We start from the raw sequence: 19232 nt of genomic DNA on the forward strand, positions 1-19232 counted from the left end.
CGCCTGTTGTTCCGAGTAGCAAGTTGTTGGAATGGCCTAAAAAGGATAAGCGCAGGTTCTTACATGTTATGTATCGTGTTGGTGACCTTGTTCACACTTTCAAGTATGTGGTTTACTGTTTAATTGTAAGAAATTATGTCAAATATGTGCTAGTTGTGATGAATTTATTGCTAAATGGTGTTTTATTTGATGTTTACAGGTTTTATACTGAAGGTTTTGGGATGAAGCTTTTGAGAATGAGAAATATTCCAGAATAGAAGTACTCAAATGCCTTTCTCGGGTTTGGTCCTGAGGAGTCAAAGTTTGTTGTGGAACTAACTTACAGTATGTTTAACCCCTATTATGTTACATGGACTTTAATCTTTTTACTCTATTTTGTTTTGTTACTTAGGTGTGATAATTCCGGGTATTTTGTTCGTATTGTTATTTAGCTATGATGATAAATGATACTCTGTATAAGTAACTAGGTTGATTTAATTCTCCTCCTACCACCTAAGAAATACATGTACCTTACGGTCATCTAATGTAATTAATTCCACTTTTTTTGTTTTACACGTAAAATCTTTAAAGAAAAAGATTATCACTGTATCTATAAGTTTAATTAACCTTCTTTCAAGTAAACAAAGATGTACTATTCACATCAACATGTTTGGGGCAGTAGCTTTATGGAATCAATTAAAAGTGCTCCTTGCTATTGTTTAAGGGTTTTATTGTACTTAATGCTTACCAGAGAGCTTGTTTAGTTGATATGAAAGATACTTTGAATAACAGATAATAGTTTAAAATCTAGGAAGTTCATAGGATGTTAAGTCTGAACAAAGCGCACGTATTTGGGACGTTGGCTATCGATACTATAGCTGCTTATCTTTTAGGGAAGGACTTCAACAGAAGAGATGGGAGTAGTAAGTTCCTCCTCCCTTCTTAACATTTTTGCCAAAAATAAGTGTCAATCCTATGGATCTATCTGGGGATTGTTCTCTTTGGTATATAAACCTCACAACTTTCTTTCCTCTTCTCATACTGAATAAGCAGAGGAGTTTGCAAATTTTACGCATGTATACTAGTAAACTTAATTACACTTAAAAGTGCTGAGAAATTGGATTATGTTAAATGTCAGACAATCTATCAGCTAGAGTGGAACCATATGAAAGAGTAATGCTTATAACACTATCAGCTAGAATTGCCTGGGCTAAAACAGCAGCTCTGTTTGAGACAGTTAGATCATACTTTGCTAACATTGAGAAGTCGTGCGAGCTAAGGAAAGCCTTTATTCATGACTTCAACAACACTTCTGAAAATTCTATCTATGCCAATCATGGAAGGTAACAGTTCAGATTATACTGAGCAATTACGACAAGCAATTCAATATTTTTTTGCTAAGGTAAACTCACACACACCCTGAAGTCGGACCCTTGATCTCCTTCAGAGGAGTCAAGAGCTCAACCTCCACACTAATCCTTTGTTGGCTTTTAACTCATCTTTAAAAAAAGACATTTATATGATTGATTTTACTGGTATTCGGCAGGTAAGAAGCTCCTTGGGACACTAGTAGAAGCCTTGAAGATGCAGAGAATGCACTAGGAAAAGACATCTACCCCCAATTCCATCAGGTAGTGAGTCTTTTAATTAATTAATTAATAATTATTTTTATATTTTTTGTAAATTGGAACTGTAATTGATTGTGAAATGAATTGTATCTCTGTTTATCTATTTTGTTGAGATAGGTTGATTTTAAAAGTTCAATTTTATTTTTGTTACCTGCCTCAAATTGGTAAGGGCATACCCTCAAATTGGTAGACGCTCATACAAAATTTTTTAAGTTCTAATATAAAATTTATCAACATCTAATAACTAATATGAAAAAATCTTGCATGACCCTTACTTGAATTCTTTAGAAGGAAATCTAGGTACAGGGGCACTCAGGTTGTTGAAAGAGAAATCATGACCATAATGTCCTTTTTGTAGTTAATTGTTTAATATGGTTTGATGAATGATTTTATAGGGCCTGGGGTACTTGACTGTTGCTATCTCGAATTCCAGTTTTCTGTGATGTTTATTTGATTTTATGTTGCCTGCTAATTCATTGACAAAAAAGTTTAGAGTTTTATTTGATTCTCGTGACCTTTATATATGATACATAAGTAACTGTTACTTACATCCATGCAGTATTGCCACTCAGTTGATTAGTCAGATGGATACTCTGCTACCCTCTGAACCTCCAGGGCAACAACGAAGAAGAGTAGATGGGTTATATAAGTTATAGAATGTTATTAATTGGATGTTGTCTTGTAGACTAATAATATATGTGTATATATGAGGATGGTTGCTTGGTTTTGTGGTAAGATGTTTGTGATCAGCATATTCCTTTTTTTTTTAAATCTACTTATAGCTATTTTCTTTTATAAACTGTTGTCTGTCCTAGTTACTCGTAAACATATACTGTAAACAACATGAAATGTTAAACCCTTTTATTCTTCTTAAATTTCTTGTTTAAGTACTTGTTTTAATTAAAGATATATCATGTGAGGCTGATTATGTTTCTGGTGTATATTATTAAAGAGTTTTGATTGTATAAAGTTTTTTGGGTCTAGTTCCACTGCAGAAGGTAACGAGCAAAAAAAGAAAAGAATAAAGGGAGATTAAGATATATCAAGAGTTTCCCCTTGGATGCGGAACCACCTGGATGCCCTTGCATGTTTAAAGGGTGAACAGGTATGCATTGCCTTGTGTAATCTAGCGCATATATGTCTGTAAATATCACACAATGTACTGTATCACTATTATTGTATGGTTTGTTTACTTTACAACACAGAGACTATTACTACAATCTTTAGCCGAAATCCTAATTTTATTTCTGTTTGAAGCAGTTAAGTGTATTGTTTCAGGTAGCAACTAGGGTCAGGCTAGAGGATGCAGATAAAGATGATTGGTTCATTGTTAAAGTAATTCATTTTGATAGAGAGTCAAAAGAGTAAGCTTACTCTTACAGTTCTACCAATGGGGCTCAATAAATGTAATTTAAGTTTTAACTTCCGTTTTCCCGTTAGTGCTTCCTGCCAATGACACAATTGCACATGAATTGCAAACTGATGCCTAATAGGGGAAAACCTCCTTGCACGGTAGGTTTTATGTGGTTCCGTATTTTACATGACCATCATGTCCTTTTTCTTGTTAGCCCCCGTTGATATATATATTTGTGATACTTATGGTTATTCTTGTACACTTATAGACTGTAATTACAACTTCAACTGGTATAAATATGTATATTTTTGCCAAACTAAATAATAATGGTAGACTTGTTGCGGTCCTTTTCAATACCTTGTAAGTGAACTGATATAGTGATAAAATGTTCAAATTTTACTTATATATATATGTGTTTAAGTCCAGAAGTTTGGCCTCAAATTAATATGCATAGTATGCATTATTTAATGTATACTTATATATAGCAACCTTAAACCTTATCAATTATGGCACTAGTGTTGCTGAAGCTGTCCAGTTAATGGCCAAACATAAAATTCTGAGTGTGCCTGTTGTTCATGTTGATGCAGCAAAAAATGCTAGCTACATGGAGAGATACATTGGCATCACTGAGTTTACAGGCATTGTTGTATGTATATATGCATCAGGTATGTAAAATAGTAGTTGTTATAGAATATAGAAGTACAATACTTTTGCATGGGGTATATATATGGTATTGTATGACCTAACCTTTGTTTCTTTCTCATTTCAGCTGTAACAACTATATATTTGTTGATGAATGCATACGTGTCAAGTTCTCGGCAGCTACTAGCAAGAAGTGGATTAAATTTTGGGATGTAGATTAGTTGGTTGTATTGGTTAAATTTATTGTGATTTAAGTAGATGGTAAACTGGTTATGAATGTAGTTGAGATTATGAAATTTGGAATGTATTAGATTAATGTAATATATTTTCAAATTTTGCAGTCGATTTTACACTTTATAATATTAGTTTTTCATTTTTCTTCCTGGTAAATTGTTACAGTAGCTTCATAAAGTATTAGAGTAGGTTGTTCAAAGTGTTACCCCAGGTACAAATATGATGCTAGCACTGTGGGACCCACATGCCACGTCACCACTGCGGAACCTACATGCCACGTCACCACTGTGGGCCCCACTGGTGGGCCCCATTTTTTTTGAAAATTCTGAGTTCAAAGGTAACATACATATTGTGATACTATAGACATAGATTAATGTTACCTTTGATGGCTATTGTAACACAAAAGTGAATGTTACACCAGGGCAAAAGTAATGTTACCTTAGGGGCCAAAGGTAACTCGAAAAAAAGCAACTTAATTTTTATGTTACCTTAGGCCTTTTTCTGGCTGTGGTAACACTTTTTTGGCCTGTTGTAACATTTTCTTGGTGTTGTTGTAGGCCATTTATGGTGTAGTGTGGCCAGAGCAAAAAAAATTCACTTTTTAACAAGAAAAAAGTTGTGTACGTCGAATAAGATACGAAGAGTGAATTCATTATTCCCCTGGGTAAGAGTCCTTTTACACTCTTTAATAATTAGAATTTTCTATAAATGGATTTATATTTTTAGGTGATTCTTTTGATACATTAGGAAAATTTATAGATCAAATATAACTTATATTACTTATTGTTGGGCTGCGAGCAACTCATAACTTCATAATAGTATTATATATTTATTTCTGGCCGAGCTCGGATTTAATGTTGGGCACATAAAAAAATACCTCATATTTTGACCTCATACTAATGGAGTAAATTCGCTGCGCTATACACCAAATTATTTTCTATTATCTACATGATTTTGTACTTGGTTAAGAGCACCCAACACTGATATCATCAAAAACTAATCATCATCAACTACTAATAAGTTCCTGAACTTGTTATTGAACTTATATATATATATATATATATATATATATATATATATATACGTAAAAGTTCTACTTAGTACTTTTAAATAGAGTATTATATGTTCTACTATATATATATGTGTATATGTATGTGTGTGTGTATATATATATATATAGTTTAGTTTCAATTTAATAGTTAGATATAACGCTTTAAAAATTGTGATTATTTTAAAAATGTTCATGAGTTTATATATATTAAGTTACTTATCAGCTAAATTTTTTTAATAAGCAACATGGTTAGATAAACAAAGAGATGGCTCTAAATTAATATACTAAACTCTATGTGGGGGTGGAATTTAGTGATGGAATATAGCCCCTTGTTGCATAGAATACACTACAAGAAAAAAGGTTATATTTGACCAAAAAAATTAAATACCCTTCTTAGTGTTGGGAAAAAATAATCAAAAAATTTAATGTCCGGGTTGTGCGTACCTTAATAGAAAACGATGTGTAGGAGATTATTACATGTATTGTGTTCGTAATTTCACTGGTTAATTTTTTTAAATTTTGTTTTCGACGATCCAACCGTACAGATGATAAATATCCTTCGTCGTGCTGGGAAAAAATAATCAAAAAAATTTAATGTCCGTGTTGTGTCATATCTTAACCGAAAACGATGTGTGGGAGACTATTACCTGTATTGTGTTCCGTTATAGTTTCACTGTTCCATTTTTTTAAATGACGATTTCGATGATCCAACTATACGGATGATATTAAATACCCTTCGTAGTGCTGGGAAAAAATAAATCAAAGAATTTAATGTCCAGGTTGTGTCGTATCTATTAGGTCCCAAATTATCGTAGAAGGGGGGGGTTGAATACGATAATCACTAAATTAAAAAAAAATTGAATTTTTTGCAGATACAAAATTTAGTGCTCGGTTAGTGGTTTCGTGTTCTTGAGAGGAATAGTGTTTGGAACAATAAACACTACAAGAAACAGGGCAAAAGACATCACTCCTTTAACAACGGTTCGGAAAGCCACCGATGTTAATAGTACTTTTAACATCGGTTGAGTTTTAACCGATGTTAAAGCCCTTTTAGACATCGGTTTTGATTTTAGGCGTTGTCTAATCTTTATAAAAAAATGGGTACATCAATTTACTTACCAACCGTTGTCTTATCTCTATTTATTAAAAAATAAAAAACACGGCTATTACATAGATAAACTTCTGCCGTTTTTTATTTCAGCAAAATTCAGTTTCCCCCTCCCCAAAATTCTAATTTCTCCCTCCCTTAGTCCCTATTCTTCCCCCATTTCCCCCCTTTCACCCTCTACTGTTACTCTTCACTCTCAACACTCTCTCTCTCAGTCACTCTCCACTCTCTCCCACTCTCAACTCTCTCTCCGTCACTGTCTCTCCCTCCCTCTTCAAACTTAAACCCTAATTTCTCAATTATTGTGAGCATATAGTTCATATTCCCTCTTCGGAATCACAAATTATACTAATTACCAGGTTTGTTTTTGATTGTTCATATTTGGTTTGCTTTATTCACTACTTATTTATACTTGGTTTAATTTTTTTTTGAACTCTTCTTTTTTCCTCAGATCTTGAAGTTCTTGACTTGGGGTGTTCGTTTCTGTTATTAAGGTATAGGTTTTCAATATTTTTTATATTGCATGTACAATTTTAGTGTTTAATTTTCTTTTTTAACTCTTCTTTTTTTCTCAGATTTTAAAGTTCTTGACTTGGGGAGTTCGTCTCTGGTGTTAAGGTATATTTTTTTCAATATTTTTTGTATTGAATGTACGATTTTAGTGTTTTTTGTAGTTTTAGTTTTTTTTTTGACGTTTTCTGTGCAAGCATTGTTTTAAATTTACATGATTTTGATTATGTTTATGTTGTTGAAATTTGCGATTAAATTATTTTGATTTTGCAGCAACACATTGTTTTAACTTTAGGCAGTGTTAGAATAAATTTTCAAATTATATATGAAAGACGAATAATATGAATTGAGGATAGTTGCTCTGTTGTTCATATTTGTTTCTTGCATCAATAAATTTTAATTTATATTTATTGTGTTGTTTGAATGAAAATCAGGTAGGTTGCTTGGTCGTACCTATTTTAGAACTTATGGATAAGTCATGGATTTCGAAAGATAGGGATTCATTAGAGTATGAAATAGGTGTAGTAGAAAATTTCTTGATCTTTGCGGAAGAAAATGCAGATGATTCTAGGGAAATTCCTAGTCCATGTGGACGGTGTGGTAATTTTAAAAAAATCTCTTTAAAAATAATCAAGGGTCATTTGTACGAGAATGGTTTTAGTTTAGGGTACACTGAATGGATTTAGAACGGGGAAAAATGTGTCGAAACTAGGTCTTCTGTTGGTACTACATACCCTCCACCTCCTGTTCCGGAAAATTTTGCTGCCAAACAAACAAAAAAAGTTTGTGAGGCAACATATGGTACAGGTTATTATGATGAAGAGGCGCATGAGTTCAATAGGTTTATGGCTGACGTCCAACAACCTCTGTTTGAGGGTAGTGAATGTACTAAGTTAGAATCGATGTTGAAATTGCACAATTGGAAATCGAGGTTTGGTATTTGCGATGCCTCCTTCACCGAGCTACTGTCTTCTGTTGGCTCTTTCCATTCTACTGGTCATGTTTTGACAGTTAATGCATATGAAGCTAAAAAGAACCTATCTGATCTAGGACTGGACTATATAAAGTTCAATGCTTGTCCGAATGATTGCATACTATATAGAGGTATATATAGTGAGTCTTCTAAGTACCCCAAGTATAATTTATCTCGATCAAAATTGGGGAAGGATGGCAGAGTTAGAACTAATATTCCAGCCAAAGTTGTATGGTACTTCCCCATTATTCCCAGATTTAAGCGATTGTTTAAATCTGCTTCTACTGCTGAAATGATGACTTGGCATTCGGACCACCGCATTCAAGATGGCCTGATGCGACATCCAGCTGACTCTCGCTCTTGGAGCAATGTCGATCACAGGTGGCCTAGCTTCGGTAGTAAATCCAAAAAATTTCACTTAGCTTTGTCACCCGATGGTATAAATCCACATAATAATGGACTGACTAATAGATATATACTACAAGAAATTTGACATTTATCTACCAAATTTAAGGGTAGGTAAAAGTACTTTATTGGTAGATAAAGACTATTTACCTACAAATACAAGATTGGTAGCACTTGGTAGGTAAAAGTTGGTGGAGAAAGAGTTTTTATCTACCAAATGGTATATTGGTAGGTAAAGGATCATGTGGGCCTCATTTTCTCAATCAATTAAAGTTGAGTCATGATGTGTCGATATTCCACTGGGTTTGCTATCCTATATGGTACCAAATAAGCAATCCACATGGCACCTAGTTAGCAATCTATGTGGCACCTCACAATTGGTCCATGTGGAGCCTCGTAAGAGGTACACGTGGCACCTCATCAACTATTCACATGGAATTCAATAATTGGTACACTTGATATATTATAATTGGTCCACTTAACAACTTTAGATTGGCCCACGTGACAATTATTGCGGTTATACTCATAAATGAATGGCATTGTATCAGTAGTTTTTAGACACACTGCATAGTTTATTGATTGAATAAATTAAACTAAAATAAATAATTATTATCTAAAAATGCCATACAAAGACACCAAAGTTGGTCCTGCTTTACGTACACATGGCTCTTACAAATTACAATACATTATATATTATAAATTGATCATAGAATTCTACAAAAAAATATCAATATGTTTAACACGGGTGAAGAGCTTGTTGAGTTCGTCGAGGGAAAATATTGTTCTTCACTTTCTGCATAAGTCTTCCAACCTTCATCTTTCTGGGAATTTGCATACATCTATTTTCCACTTCAAATTATTATACAGGCCAATAGCATTGTATCCATGTAGAAAGATAACAAGCTATAGAAAATAGCATCATTCCTCATCAACTACGGAATAGAAATAAAAATCAAGTTAACTTCTGCAAAGATAAAAGTAAGAAAACCAAAACAAGGACGACAACAATAGATTAAACATATTTGTTACGCCCAGATTCCTTCAGGTGTTGGAACAGACTTCGGCTTCCTTGAAGGTGGCTTCGGATGATACCTGAAAGTGAAGAGAATGCGAGGGTTTATACCATCGATTCACCTCCGGTGTGAGAATAAGAATCTAGTTATAAAGATGAGGTAAATAATACAAGAAAAGCAGAGTGTTTGTGAGAATCTGTGTGTGTGTTGTCTTACTTTCCCAGGGGTTTTATACCCAATCTCACCATGATTGTACCTTACGTTACTCATCATTAAGGAGGGAGTGAAAAGGGGGCGTTATGCCTCTTCTCCTTTCTAACGGTCTAGAAGAAAAATGGGCTTTAGCCTGGGACTCTCCGTGGGCCTTCGGCTTATGAGCCTGGTGGGTCTTCGGCCCAATAACTCAATCGTCCATCGGGCCTTCGCTCTAAGGGTCTTACTGGGCCTACAACCAACATGTCCCTGTCCTTCGGATTGGCCTTCGGGCTGTCTGAAGGACATCAATTCAGGCCCATATTGGGGCGAAGAAAACCTAGGGCGACCGCTTCAGTTTCGCCTCAATCTTCGTTCGTACACGTGGCACGTCTTTGGGAACTTGTGGTGCATTAAAGTGATAATTGTTGGCACGTCGTTTCACGGATTAATCCCAGCCATTGAATCTCAACCGTTTTAATCTGGGATGTCTATTTTAAAAACCCCCAAACGTCCCCTTTATGAATTCATTTTGGGCGCCTATATAAAGTCCATTTGTGCATTTCCTTTTCTTTTTATCACTTCCATTTTCTCTATACACAGCAACAAACTGCAGTGAGTTTTCCAATCACGGGTAACAACAACTCTGTCTTTCCAGATTATCCCATCTCAATCCAAGAACACCTACAAATCAGTAAGTTCGTTTTTGCTTTTCAAGCGTTCCTTACATTTGCATGCAAGTTTTTGAGTTTTATGGTTTTTGCATGTGGGCCCAGTGGCTTTAAGTTTATGGGATGTTTCTAGGTTTTAAGTGTACATTGTTGTGTTTTTTGGGGTTTTTTAGTTTTATGGGTACTTCTGGGTAGGCAATAGAAGTTTTCTGGGTTTTGGTGGTTTCTGGGGCCTTCCATTGGTTTAAAGATGGCATGCGAGACATTTTCTGGCCAAGAACTCTCTTCGGGGGTTCTTGGCCTAAGAACGTCCTTCGGGAGCTGACCCAAGAGGCAAATGGGTCGTTTGGAGTTTAAAGATGGCAGGCGAAGGGTTTTTTGGGGCTAGAACTTCCTTCAGGAGACTTGCCCTTTAGAACATCCTTCGGGTGCCGACCTCAGATACTTTTCATGTTCGCTCGGTTCTAGGACATGTACTCGGCTTTTTATCATTTTTCATTTTTCCTTTTTCATGTCCCAAGTACATGGACTAATGTCTCCCTGTTTCCGAATACAGGGACATGGACCGAGTGAATCACCCTCCAGAGACTTGGTACCCAAGGTCGGGCAGCTTGGCGGGAACGTCTTCCATTCATCCGGAGAGAACGGGTTGGGATCTCTTTGGCTCTGTGGCGAATTATCCGGCGGCGAACAACCGGTCGGAGCTGTCAAAGGAGCGGATTATTCAGATGTATCCAGAGTTCTTCGTTCCTCGGAACTTCTACTGGCTCTATGCCCCCAAGGAGACTGAGCGGATCTATGATACTCCTGGAGTGCCGGAGGGGTACGACAATTGTGCTGTCGGGATATCGGAGGCGACATTCAAGTGCGGCTTCCGAGTGCCGATACTGAAGATAGTGAAGCATCTCTTCAAAAAAATGGGGATCCCTCTGGGACAGATGGACCCCAATGGGTTCATCCACATTAATTGCTTCCAGAATAGGTGCCTTCATGCCGGAGTTAATACTACTTCGAGGCTATTCTGGTGGCATTACGACTTCTGAAGGAACCCGAAGAGCCCGGGGTTTTATACCATCGCTCGTTGGGCTGGCCGGGCGGATTGGACGACCACTAACTCCAACAACAAGCAGACCCATACTCACTGGTGTTTCGTGAGTGGGCGGAGGTTGGCCCCAATGTCCATCTGGCGGGACGTGAATCCTTCGTTGCTCCTCGCTCCGAGTTTAACAGAGAGGAAGAAGGAGGACTATGCGGCCCTGGTAGATGTCCGAGTGAGCAAAATGGGTCTTGAGGAATTTCAGGACAGAGACTGGTTGCTAAGTTTGTGGGGTGGGGGTAACAAACTTCTCCTTTGTCTATCATAGTCTGATTATTTTTGTAGTTGTCTTTCATTCATTCATACGCTCCTTTATTCTTTCTTTTTTATCTGACACATTTTGCCTTGTTTTTGTTTCAGTGTCTTCCAAAGAGGCCCTGATTGAAAGGAAGAAGGCCAAGGTGGCTGAGAAGAGAGCCGCAGAAGAGGCAGCGAAGAAGAAGGCTGCTGAGGAGTGGGTCAAGCCGAATCCTTCTAAGGAGATGGAGGAGAGGGTCGAGGCTGAGAGGGTTTCACCGCTTCGCCAGGCCCTAGCTACTTCCGGAGGGGACGAGGAGGATGAGCTGGTGGTGGTGAAGGAAGGGAACCCCTCCAAAAGGACCCGCAGCCGGGAGGGGGTCGTTCAGTCTTACCTCCTGGGATGGCGTGTGCTGACTTCCGATCACGCTGTCTACCCGGCGAGGTAGTCTACGAAGGAGGTGGCTTCGGACTTGTGCCACGGCCTCCAGTTCCCGGCCGATCTATCGGCCTTTTCTTCGGCTTTTCCGATCTAGGTTTGCGCTGAGGTTCTGTCCTTTTTGTCCCTGGTATATTTTTAATTTTGTTTTTTCTTCCACTCGCCTTTTACCTTTCGGCACCTTTCTCTTCCTTCATTTAATGCTTTTGCCTCGTCTTCTTTGCAGGGTGCTCCTTCGGCTGCGGCCGTGGAGGACAAAGTTCGGGACATGGAGACTTAGATGGCCGAGGTGAAGTAGCTGGAGAGGAGGGCCACGGTGGCCGAGGAGGAACTTGAAAGGGTGAAAACCTAGAACAAGGTCCTGGACGGCCAGGCCGTCGCGCTAAAGGGGGATAAGGCCAAGCTGGAGGAGGCCCTTGAGAAGGCGAACCGGAGGATCTCCCACCGGAACATCAAGCTGAAGAAGTCCCGCAAGGAGCTTCGGAAGAAGCAAAAACAGCTGGACCAGACGGAGGAGCGCTGCTTCCAGTTTGGCGCTGACTACGTCCTGGAGAAGGCCCATGGCCTGAACTGGGATTATAAGCAGCTGCTGGATGACAGCCTGGAGGATCCTATTGGTCGTCCAGATCCTATCTCCTCCGGCGAAGACGAAGAGCTCTCGGATAAAGACCCCCAGGCCTAAACTTCCGGCACCGAGGTGCTTTATATGACTGAAGATGATCTTGTGGCGAAGTTTGCCATTGGTGTTTCCATGGTCATACCCAACTCTTGGAGCGGCTTTCTTCGTTCATCTTCTTAACTTGTAATTTTATTTTTTGTCATCTATACTCCTGCCTTCGAGCTTTTGTAATTTAACTAGCCTTCGGTCTTTTATATTTTAATGCATCTTTCATCTTTTGTCAGCATTATTTCTTTTATTTCAACCGTGTATTCTGCTTTATTTATACTCCTTAACGATTTTAATAAAACGAATCGCATCTTCGGCTTTATTCATTCACCTTAACGATTGTAATAAAATGAATTGTATCTTCGGCTTTATTTGCCTTAACAATTTTAATAAAATGAATCGCATCTTAGGCCTTATCCATTTGCCTTAACAATTTTTATATAACGAATTATAACTTCGGCTTCATTTGACTTAAAAATTTTATAAAACAAATTGTATCTTCGGCTTCATTTGCCTTAACAATTTTATAAAATGAATTCTATCTTCGGCTTCATTTGCCTTAACAATTTTATAAAACGAATTGTATCTTCGGCTTCATTTGCCTTAACAATTTTAATGCCTTACTACCCCTTATGGCCCCAAGGGTTAAAGGCCAAAGGTGACTTCGGGCTGTTACTGCTTTAAGAGGCTGCTGTTGGGCGAAGGAACATGGATGCTGATCATTATGTGATTGCCCCTTGACCAACATGCCGTTGTTCATTTGGTCAATAAGAAGGTTTGGCTCGTCTTCTTAGGGATTGCCCCTGGACCTGGCCGTCTTTGTTCTGTATATGTTTTTAAATATATGCGTGATTGAGGCCGAAGGATCATGTCCTTCTCTGGGATTGCCCCTGGACAGGGTTTCCTTACAACCTCTTTAATATCACATGAATAAGGGAAAGACGAAGGATAAGGTCTTATCTTAGGATTGCCCGTCCTTCATTCATCCTCACTATATGTGCAAATTAAATAATAGTGGAATAGTGAAGGATGTTTGATTTTCGTGGTATTGCCCCTATGATACATGCTTCATTAATAAATTGGACAAGGGCCGCGGCCGGAGAGTTTATCGTCTTTGGGATCGCCCCTAGATAATACTCATGCAGCTGTGGCGTTGGTACTTAATAAAGAAATGTGACATTTTGTGCGTCTTTATTTATGATTGAATTGCTTACATTCCTCATACAAAATTCAAGTACATACTTAACTTTTAAAGAAATTTTTACTGATAAAACTTTCGAAGGCGGCTGGCAATCCAGGTGTTTTTTATTGCTTCGCCTGATAGTGTTTCAAGCTTGTATGTTCCGGGACGAATGACCTCGATCACCTTATAGGGCCCTTCCCAGTTAGGCTGAAGCTTTCCTTGTTTGGTTGGCATATATGCAGCCAGCTCCCTTAGGAGTAGGTCTCCGACTCTGAAAGACCTCTTCTTGACGTTGGAGTCATAATGTTGTGCCGCTTGTAGCAAGTATTTCATGTTCCTTTGGTGGCCAGCTTCTCTTTCTTCCTCCACTAAGTCCACGTTCGCCCTTAGCCCAAAGCTATTGGCTTCTATATTGTAGGTCTCAGTTCGGTATGATTCCAAGCCTACTTCGACAGGGATCAGGGCTTTGGTTCCATAGGCCATTCTGAAAGGAGTTTCCCCCGTTGATGTCCTAGGGGTCGTTCGGTAGGCCCATAAGATCCAAGGGAGTTCTTCTTCCCATCTTCATTTAGCTTCACCCAGCCTCTTCTTTTCTCCTTGAAAGATTACTTTGTTTGCCGCTTCGATTGCTCCATTCCCTTGCGGATGAGCGACTGAGCTAAACCTCTGTTCAATTCCGAAGTGGTGCAGGAACTTACGAAATTTGTTTCCAATAAACTGAGTTCCATTGTCAGAGATGCAAATCTTCAGAATTCCGAATTGGAGAATTATCTGTTCCAAGAAGAAGTTTTTTGCTGCTTCTTTGGTAATGGCAGACAGAGGTCGGGCTTCGACCCACTTGGTCATGTAATCAATGGTAATTATGCAGTACTTTGCTTGCCTCGTGCTTGCTGGGAGAATGCCCACTATATCCACATCCCACACGGCAAACTGAATGGGACTTAGAACGGAGGTCATTTCTTCTGGGGGTTGTCTCGGGACTGTAGCGAATAATTGGCACTGTACACACTTTTTGGCATATTCGCTGGCATCGGATTTCAGGGTTGGCCAGAAGAAGCCCTGGAGAAGGATTTTAAAGGTGAGGGACCGACCAGCCAGATGTTCACCGCAGATTTCTTCGTGCACTGCCTCAAGAGCTTGTCGCTGTTCTTCGGTGTTTAGGCACCTCAGGAGGGGCTGACTGACCGATCGGAAATACATCCTCCCGTTGATGATGGTGTAGCTCGACGCCCTGTACTTGATCTTTAGGGCCTCCTTTCGGTACGGAGGTAAGATACCTTTTTCCAGAAAGTTCCTTAGGGGAGTCATCCAGTCATTCCACTGGTGAATCTCCAGATATTCTTTCTTCTCGATCGAAGGCATCTTGGCTTCGGTGAGGTAAATAGAACCAGTTAGGTTCCGTGTCTCGGCCGAAGCTAGCCTAAAAAGGGCGTCTGCCGGTGCATTGTTCTCCCTGCCTATTTAACTTAGCTCAAAGGTTTCAAATGACAAAAAAACATCTTTTACCTTGGTATAATAGGCTTTCGTTCGGGGGTATCTCTTCTCGTATTCCCCCATGAAGTATTTCACAACCAGCATGGAATCGATGAAGGCCCTTAAATGCTTCACCTCAAGGCTTTGGGCTAGCTCCATCCCTGTGAGGAGTGCCTCGTACTCAGCTTCATTGTTCGTCAAAGGAAAGTCAAATCTTATAGTCTGGCATATCTCGAATCCTTCGGGGCTGGAGAGAATTAAGCCGGCCCCACACTTTTTTCCGGCTACCTACCCATCTACAAAGAGTTTCCACTTCCCAGGGATTCGGATTAGTTGTTCGTCGGGCATAAGATCCTTCGGCCCCGAGAATGTGCACTCGACCATAAAGTCGGCCAAAGCTTGAGCCTTGATCGCCGTTCTGGGGACATACTCGAGATCAAATTCCCCAAGTTTGATGGACCAGGCCACTACTCTTCCCGAGTCTTCGGGCCTTGTTAAGATCTTCTTCAGAGGTTGACTGGTGATGACCTGAATCATTCGGCCTTGGAAGTAATGTCGCAATTTTCGGGAGGCCATAACCAACCCATATGCGAATTTTTCGTCATTGGGGTACCTCGTCTCTGCATCCTTGAGGACATGGGACACGTAGAGCACGGGGTGTTGATTGCCTTTATAGTTTTTCACAAGCACCGCCATTAGGGTTATGTCGGACACGACCAAATAAAGCTGGAGAGTTTCCTTCGGATGGGGCCTCATTAAGAGTGGTGCCTTAGTAAGGTATTCTTTTACTTCCTCGAATACCTTTTGGCACTCGGGCCCCCACTCAAAATTCTTTGACCCTTTGAGCACGGCGAAGAAGGGGAGTGCCTTTTCGGCTGATCGGGAGACGAAATGCCAAAGGGCGGCGAGCCGACTGGTCAGCTTCTGGATGTCTCTGATGCATTTAGGGGCTTCCATTAAATGACTTCTTTGATCTTCTCGAGGTTCGCCTCTATCCCCCGGGCACTGACCATGTAGCCAAGGAACTTGCCATTGGAGACTCCGAAGGTGCATTTGTTCGGATTGATCATCATGTTGCTCCTCCGGAGCATCTCGAAACACTCTTTCAAGTCTTCGACATGATCTTGGACTAGTGATTTTACAATCATCCACATATGCCTCCATGTTCCGACCGATCTGCTCTTTAAAGACTTTATTTACCATTCGTTGGAATGTGGCTCCAGCATTCTTGAGTCTGAAGGGCATTTTGATATAAACATAAGTTCCCTTCGGAGTTATGAACGCTGTCTTGGGCACATCCTTGTCATTTATAGCAATTTGATGATAGCCAGAAAAAGCATCCAAAAAACTAAGTACCTCATATCCTCTCGTAGCATCTATTAGTTGGTCGATGCTAGGCAGAGAGTAGTGGTCCTTCAGACATGCTTTATTGAGGTCCGTATAATCCACGCACATCCTCCACTTCCCATTTCACTTCTTGACAACCACCACATTAGCTAGCTAGTCGGGGTATTCAATTTCCTCGATGAATTTGGCTTCCAACAGTTTTTCTACTTCGACTTCTATAACCTTCTTTCGTTCGACAATAAATGTCCTCTTCTTCTGCTTTACCGGTTTGGCCTCGGGCTGCACATTCAAGCAGTGCTTTGCCGTCTTGGGATCCAAGCCAGGCATATCTTCCGGCCTCCAGGAGAACACATCATGGTATTTCCGAATGACAGCTATTACCTTTTCCTTCAGATCTGCCCCCATGTTTCTCCCGATCCGAACCATCTTTCCTGAATGGCCGGCGTACAATTCTACCTCTTCGGTTTCCGCCGCGGGTTCGGCTATCGGGCTCGAGAGAACCACCCCAAAATTTTCCAACTCAATATTTAATGTTTCACGGCTTCCGTTGGGCTCGGATTCGGCCCACTTTCTTTTTCCAGTTTCATCCGGTCCTTCGTATTGCTGATCCTTCTCAAGATCTTCCAGCATTATGATTCAGGCAGTTTTCTGATCGCCCCTAATTTCTCTCCTACCCCTTTCTCAGTTGGAAACTTGAGCTTAAGATGGGGTATAGACTTCACCGCTTCAAAGTTTGACAAGAAGGGCCTCCCAAATATTGTATTGTACGTGCTCTCGATCCGAACCACGTAGAACTTCACTGGCTTCTCAACAGTATATGGCAATTTTCCCAGGAGGACTGGAAGAGTGATTGTTCCTTCAAACTAAATGGGATGTCCTTTAATGGCGTAAACGGGAGCCTCATTGCAGGGCTCTAACTGTTCTCCGGCCAAGTTCATCTTGTAGTAGGTTTTATGGAACAGTATGTTGGCCGAACTTCCGGTATCTACCATTACCTTCCATATCTTATTCTGCCAGATGATAGGATTTATAATAAGAGGGTCCTCGTGTGGGTGAATGACATCCTCATAGTCTTCAGTGTTGAAGGTCATGGGCATATGGGGCTTCTCCTGACCGAACATATATAGATTGTACACTTGTCGGGCGTATTTCTTCTTGGTTGTCTTACTATCTTTATCCAGGATGCTGCCCCCAGTTATAGTTTTTACTTCGCCCCTTATCCTATCCGTTCGCTCTGGCTCCTGGGCCTTTATATCCTCCTCTTGATTCTCCTTCGGCCCAAGCCTGTCTCTCAGATCTCGGACGAACTGATTAAGTTCGCCGTCTTTGATCATACGTTCAATGAGCTTTTTGAGGTGCTAGCACTCAGTTGTTATGCCTCTTATCCCTGTGATAGTCACAGTATTTATCGGGGTTCTTCTTGTGGTTTGGGACCTTCATTTTAGCTGGACGGACGAATCCGGGTTTTCCCTTAATCTCATAGAGAATCTTGGAGATCGGCGCATTCAAAGGGGTGAATACGGCCGAATCTCTATCTCGTCACCGTTCGGCCCCCCGATCCGTTTCTTTTCTTCCTTCTTTTCTACCATCCCTTCGTTCAGCGCCTGATCTTGAGCCTTCGTATCTGTAAGCTCACTTTGATCGGTCATCCCTACGGGAGTCCTTATATCCCCCAATACTTTCCATTTTCCGGAGAATATTCTCGCCCCTCACATATATATCATTCAGGGATTTTGGGGGAAAATCGTAAAGAGATGAGCGAAACTTCTTACCTTTATAGGGGTCCAGCCCCGCGGTTAAGAAGCCCATTGCTTCCTCCTTAAATCTAGCGAGACAGTCCCCCAACTCTTCATTCTCCCTTTGCCTGCAGTGGACCAGGGCTTCAGTATCTTTCGTCTTTCGGCACAGGTGCGAATAGTACTTCAGAAACTTCCTCTTCAGCTGCTCGTAGGATCCAATGGACCTGTGCTTGAGGGATTTATACCACATCGAAGCCGACCCCTTCAGATAGGTCTTGAACATTTTACATAACATGATATTATTGTGACCCATCCCAATCATTAGCAATTCGTACTTTTCGCAGTGGTCCTCAGGGTCTCTTTTCCCACTGAACTCGCTCATCTTTGGGAACTGCCTTTCTTCGCCTGGGGGGGGTCGATATTGATCAATTTCCTTTGTCACGACCGATTCTCTATCGGCCCTCCTATCGCTGAACAGGGCCTTCTCTAGACGATTGAGCCTGAGGCGGGATCCATCGGGCTCTTCATCCGAATCAGAAGAAAAGGGTTGTTTGGTCCTTTTCCTTCAGGGATGCGAATCAGAGTCAGACTCATCTTCTTCGTCATGCACCCTACGTTCCCTTTTATCTCTATTCGTTCTGCCGGGCTCGTTGGCCCGTATCGCTTCCCGCAAAGTTCATTCTTGTAATTCAATCACCTCTCTTTACAGCTGCAGGGCCTTCAGCCGGAGCACATCAGCCTCTCTTCGCTTCGCTCGGGCTTCTGCTTCCCTATCAGCTTGATCAGTTTTGGCCTTGCCCTTCTCCGCGGCCTTTTCTGCCCGGAACTTTAGGAGTAAGGCCTCTTCCTCAAGAGTCAATGTGATGACCCCATCTTCGTCCACTAGGGTGGATGGTTGTCCCTTGTTGGAAAAACCAGGTGGCGGTGAATGCTCATGAATTATTTATGTCATGTTCTCGTTATCTCGGCTTGTAACTCTCATATTTCCCACAGACGGCGCCAAATGTTACACCCAGATTCCTTCGGGTGTTTGAACAGACTTTGGCTGCCTTGAAGGGGGCTTCGGCTGATACATGAAAGTGAAGAGAATGCGAGGGTTTGTACCCCGATTCACCTCCGGCTTGAGAATAAGAATCTGGTTGTAAAGGTGAGGTAAATAATACAAGAAAAGTAGAGTGTTTGTGAGAATCTATGTGTGTTGTCTTACTTTCCCAGGGGTTTTATACCCAATCTCAACATGATTGCTCCTTACGTTACTCATCATTAAGGAGGGAGTGAAAAGGGGGCGTTA

General features: G+C 40.6%; 1 protein-coding gene across 1 annotated transcript; it reads right to left on the reverse strand.

The window, feature by feature from the left end:
* Positions 1-13460: 13460 nt before the first annotated feature.
* LOC141714032 (uncharacterized) lies at positions 13461-13865 on the reverse strand. Its single transcript, XM_074517580.1, has one exon. It carries the CDS (start codon positions 13863-13865, stop codon positions 13461-13463), a length of 405 nt encoding a protein of 134 aa, XP_074373681.1.
* Positions 13866-19232: the final 5367 nt, after the last annotated feature.

Source organism: Apium graveolens, chromosome 3, assembly GCF_009905375.1.
Source record: "Apium graveolens cultivar Ventura chromosome 3, ASM990537v1, whole genome shotgun sequence".
NCBI classification, from domain to species: Eukaryota; Viridiplantae; Streptophyta; class Magnoliopsida; order Apiales; family Apiaceae; genus Apium; species Apium graveolens.

What these genes read in the sequence shown, in the direction of transcription:
- LOC141714032 (XM_074517580.1), bottom strand. Translation starts at nt 13,865, where the DNA reads ATGGCCTATGGAACCAAAGCCCTGATCCCTGTCGAAGTAGGCTTGGAA.